This window comes from Lycium ferocissimum, chromosome 10 (genome assembly GCF_029784015.1).
Source record: "Lycium ferocissimum isolate CSIRO_LF1 chromosome 10, AGI_CSIRO_Lferr_CH_V1, whole genome shotgun sequence".
Lineage (NCBI taxonomy): Eukaryota > Viridiplantae > Streptophyta > Magnoliopsida > Solanales > Solanaceae > Lycium > Lycium ferocissimum.
The window spans coordinates 27,898,616-27,903,412 of NC_081351.1; the positions used below are offsets into that span (position 1 = coordinate 27,898,616).

At 35.8% G+C, this 4,797-nt stretch overlaps 1 protein-coding gene across 1 annotated transcript; it reads left to right on the top strand.

The window, feature by feature from the left end:
* The first annotated feature begins 642 nt into the window (after nt 1-642).
* Nucleotides 643-3,053, top strand: LOC132035281 (aldehyde oxidase GLOX1-like). Its single transcript, XM_059425553.1, has one exon. It carries the CDS (start codon nt 1,278-1,280, stop codon nt 2,928-2,930), a length of 1,653 nt encoding a protein of 550 aa, XP_059281536.1. The 5' UTR covers nt 643-1,277; the 3' UTR covers nt 2,931-3,053.
* The last annotated feature ends 1,744 nt before the right edge of the window (nt 3,054-4,797 follow it).

Genomic DNA, 4,797 nt, shown 5'->3' on the forward strand with positions numbered 1-4,797 from the left:
GGGAATAAGTGCAAATTAAATTATGTGATTATCTAAACAACGAACAAACAAGAGAGATCTTTGACAGATGGGGAATTAAATTAATAAATCTATAAATCTTATCCTTGCTCTAAATTATAGGAGTAATTAGTACGTATTATTATTCTTTCTGTTTTAGGATGATATGGGACCAAATTAAAAGTACTACTTACTTGAGATATACATTCCCTGCATGCATCAGTTGACCTGTTGTGCAGGAAATATTCACTCATACACCCAAATATTAAACAGGCAAAAAGTTACTCCTACTTACTATGTCTGATTTAAGAGCCTGCTTGGCTTAGCTGAGTAATTTCTTATATTTTCATCGCTCTCCATGTTTCTATGATTTTTTTCTTTCTAGTTTTTTTGCTTTAATTTAACTAAGGTGCATTGGACTATAAGTTTGGAGTCACATACATATAAATGAAAAAGTTGGTAAGGTGAGAAAAGGGAAGGTCACATTCAAGTTATTGCAGAAAAGTTATGCATACATATATAGGTTAATTCAGGAATTGAAGTTTATATATAGTAATATTTCAATACAAACACAAAGTATGAACAAAAGTAATGGGGTTTGTCATGGCGATCTAACGCAATCACGAAAGTTAGATCACGAAGTGAGAATTTGTGGAGATCAATTACTCCATTTACAACCGATGTGGAACTATTCCAAAAGAAACACAGTATATGTGGAGGTTATATAAACGAAGAACATGTTTCCCAAAGAAATGGAATCAAACAACTCCTGCAACTTTATTAAGAAACATAAATTCAAATTCTACTGTTAAAATTTGTATACTAAATGTATTTTAGTTGGTTGTGAACTTGTGATAGACAGTGAAATTGTCATAAAGAATCACTCTCAAAAGTAACAAGGCTCAGTGCAGTCAGACACCACAAGGAGAGAAAACTAGCCAGCTGGTCCATGCAATAACATGAGTTGACTTTTTCTGTTGTTTCATTAGAGATGGTGTTGACTAAATCCTTCAAAATATTCCTAAGCTCTATTTCCCATTAAGAAATGTCATCCCAATATTCTTTCTAGTTTCTCTTCCGACAAACTGTCGCCAAACGAAATTATTTTCGCAAACTAATTCTTTGATCCTGGCACTATCAATGATATATTTCAAATAATACAATACACCATCTCAACTGTATATAAAGGACATCCCCGTCTCACACTTTCATAACACTTCTTCCCTCTCCTCAAAACTCACATTTCCTCTGTTCCTCCTTTTGTCTAAAATTCATAGCTAATGGCGACTAAAACAACACTTCATCTTTTCGACATTATTCGGCAGTTGCCTCTGCTTCTGCTATTATCATTTCACTCCAATGTGGCTAACGCTGCCGGTGGCAAGTGGGAGCTACTCATGTCCAACATTGGCATTTCAGCCATGCACATGCAACTCCTCAACAACGACAGAGTCGTCATGTACGACCGTACTGACTTTGGTGCATCCAACATCTCGTTGCCTAATGGCAAATGTCGCAACAACCCTAATGACCTCGCCTTGAAAGTCGATTGCACTGCCCACTCTGTTGAATACGATGTGTCCACCAATTCTATACGACCCCTCATGGTCCAGACTGACATGTGGTGCTCCTCTGGCTCAGCCACCTCTGACGGTACTTTGGTCCAAACTGGTGGCTTCAACGACGGTAAAAATATGGTGAGAGTTTTCAGACCTTGTAGCACTTGTGACTGGCAGGAAATGGGAAATGGCCTAATTCAAAGTCGATGGTATTCTACCAATCATCTTCTTCCCGACGGAAGACAAATTACCATAGGCGGTCGTGACGCTTTTAACTACGAGTTCTATCCCAAGACTGCTTCAACCAACAAAGTATTTAGTCTACCCTTTCTTCAACAGACAAATGATCCAAGACAAGAGAACAATATTTACCCGTTTGTTTTTCTTAATGTGGACGGAAATCTATTCATTTTCGCCAACGACCGAGCTATCTTGTTCGACTACACGAAAAACACGATAGTTAAAACGTACCCACAAATACCTGGTGGCGATCCAAGAAATTATCCAAGTACAGGTTCTGCAGTTCTTCTTCCGTTAAAGAACTTGGGGGCACAAACGGTTCAAGCTGAAGTTTTGGTGTGTGGTGGAGCACCAAGAGGCTCATACCTCAGAGCGACAAGAGGTGACTTTGTCGGTGCATTAAACACGTGTGGACGGATTACAATCACCGATCCAAATCCACAGTGGACCATGGAGACCATGCCGCTAGCTCGGACGATGGGTGACATGGTAATTCTACCAAACGGTAATGTGATGATCGTCAATGGAGCAGCAGCGGGAACAGCCGGATGGCAAATTGCTAGGAATCCGGTCTTGAGTCCGGTGATTTACCGACCCGATAACCCATCTGGTTCCAGATTCGAGGTACAAAACCCGAATACAATACCAAGAATGTACCACTCGACCGCGGTTTTACTTAGAGATGGACGAGTTCTTGTTGGTGGTAGTAATCCAAATGAGTTCTACAACTTCACTGGAGTTCTTTTTCCAACAGAGTTAAGCTTGGAGACATTCTCACCGTCCTACTTGGATCCAAAATCTTCTAATTTGCGGCCACATATCATTTCTCTCGCTTCCGTTAGTAAAATCAAGTATGGACAAAGTGCTGATATTCGGTTTACTGTTTCCGGATTACTAAACACAGATTTGGTCAAAGTGACAATGGTTGCACCTGGGTTTAACACACATTCAAATACTATGAATCAAAGAATGCTAGTGCTTTCAAGTGGAAAGGTGAAAAGGAATGGAAAGTTCACTTACCAAATCAAGTCAATCTTCCCTAATTCGGGTAAATTAGCTCCACCCGGTTACTACATGTTATTTGTGGTTCATCAAGAAATACCAAGTGAGGGAATTTGGGTCAAGATCCAATAATTGGATTTTTGATTTCCTGGAAACATTCTTTTCTTGATTTTGAAATAAGTTGTTGTAATCATGATTGTAATTTATTTGATTGTTTTGTATTGAAGATATGACAATAATAAAACACTTGTTGCCCAGTTTAATTTCCTCATCATCTTAAACTAGTCTTGTCTTTGTGAATTATATCTCCACATGTCTGTTTTGTGCAAGTTGCAGAAAAAGAATAATAATGCCACTAGTGATGGACCAAAAGAAGAGATAAAGAGAAAAACCACAGAGAAAGTTCTGCAGCTTTTTAGATTTCATAATCAGCCATGGAAACTCAAGCTTAAAATTTCCGGTTTGCGCAAGCAGGCTTCATTTTGAATGGGTGTTATTTCAAAAGATCTGAATGGGTTCGGGAGTATATATTTGAAATTTGGGATAATTTTGATGAAGGTTTTGGGTGATTTTGGTGGAGATTTACAACTTTCAAAAGATCTGAATGGGTTCGGGAGTTTATATTTGAAATTTGGGATAATTTGATGAAGGTTTTGGGTGATTTTGGTGGAGATTTACAACTAGATTAACACGAGGATGATAAATAATTTTTTTATTATTTTATTTTTAAAGCCAAATGGCAATTTTTGATTAAAAACAAGACAAATAATTTTTTTAATTCAAATAATAAAAGTTTGTTAACAAAAGGATAAATATGCACCATTTGTATAACGGCGAGAGTATATATGCACCACTTTTTTAATGAGTGTATATTTTCCCTTTTTCCTTATTAAAAAATACTATACAAAAGTTGTATAAGGAGGCACATGTAAAGAAGCTAAAAAAAATTTTAAAAAAAATTTATAAAGACTCGTTTGGCCATAAGAACTATTCACTTTTTCCGGAGTTTTTTTTTTTCACTTTTTCAAAAATCAGTATTTGGCCAACTTGAAGTTGTATTTAAAATTTGAAAAACAACCAAAGCCTTATTGAAAAGTATAATTCAACAATAAATTATTATTTGCAAAAACTATGGCCAAACACAACTCTAACTTCAAAAATTCCCAAAACAGTGATATTTTTTTTTTCTATGACCAAACGCCTACTGAGTCTTTGCATAAAGGGTATGACTTCCATGCCAAGTAGAAATCTTCCTAACATCATGATTTTATCTTTTGTTGAGTTCGAGGCAGATATGAAAATTTTAAGAATATGAAAACTTAATTCCTCATGTTGGGCCGTGCATTTGTGCAGGCAAACACCGGCTAGTCTACACTTTAGCACAGTTATAAAATTAGAGAGTTTCAATATGTCTATTTAATGTCTTGAAATTTCAAACTTTCAAGGATACGTATATGACCTTTTAAATTGTTCACAACGATTAGATAGACATTTCAACTGACTTAATGATCAGATAGATACCCCTCTTTACCATAAGTGTGTATCTTGGACGCATATATGCGAGTGGATATATGTATAAATCTCACTCTCTAATGACATGTCAAATAAACCAATAAATCAGCGGCACTTGTCAATTTGAGAAATAAAACGTGACACATGTAATTTTTTATAATATAAAATAAAAGAAAAAATTATTAAAAAAAAGAAGAAGTAGAATATATATGCCCCCCCACCCCCCCCGCCACCCAAACTTCTTTTTTGTAATCTTGACCGATCTTCTTGTTCCTCAAGATCATCATTAATCATCTCTGCTCCTTCTTAAACTAAGTGAAATAATTGATTTTGTTAAGAGTATACAAGAAATTACTTGAGGTTATGAAATTTGTTATTGCTAAGAAGTTACTGTAAGTGGTAGCCTTTTTCAGAAACTTTGTTTGAAGTTTTTTATATCATTAATGAGCAATTTAAAAAATATATGACATTGATGTTCCCATAAAAA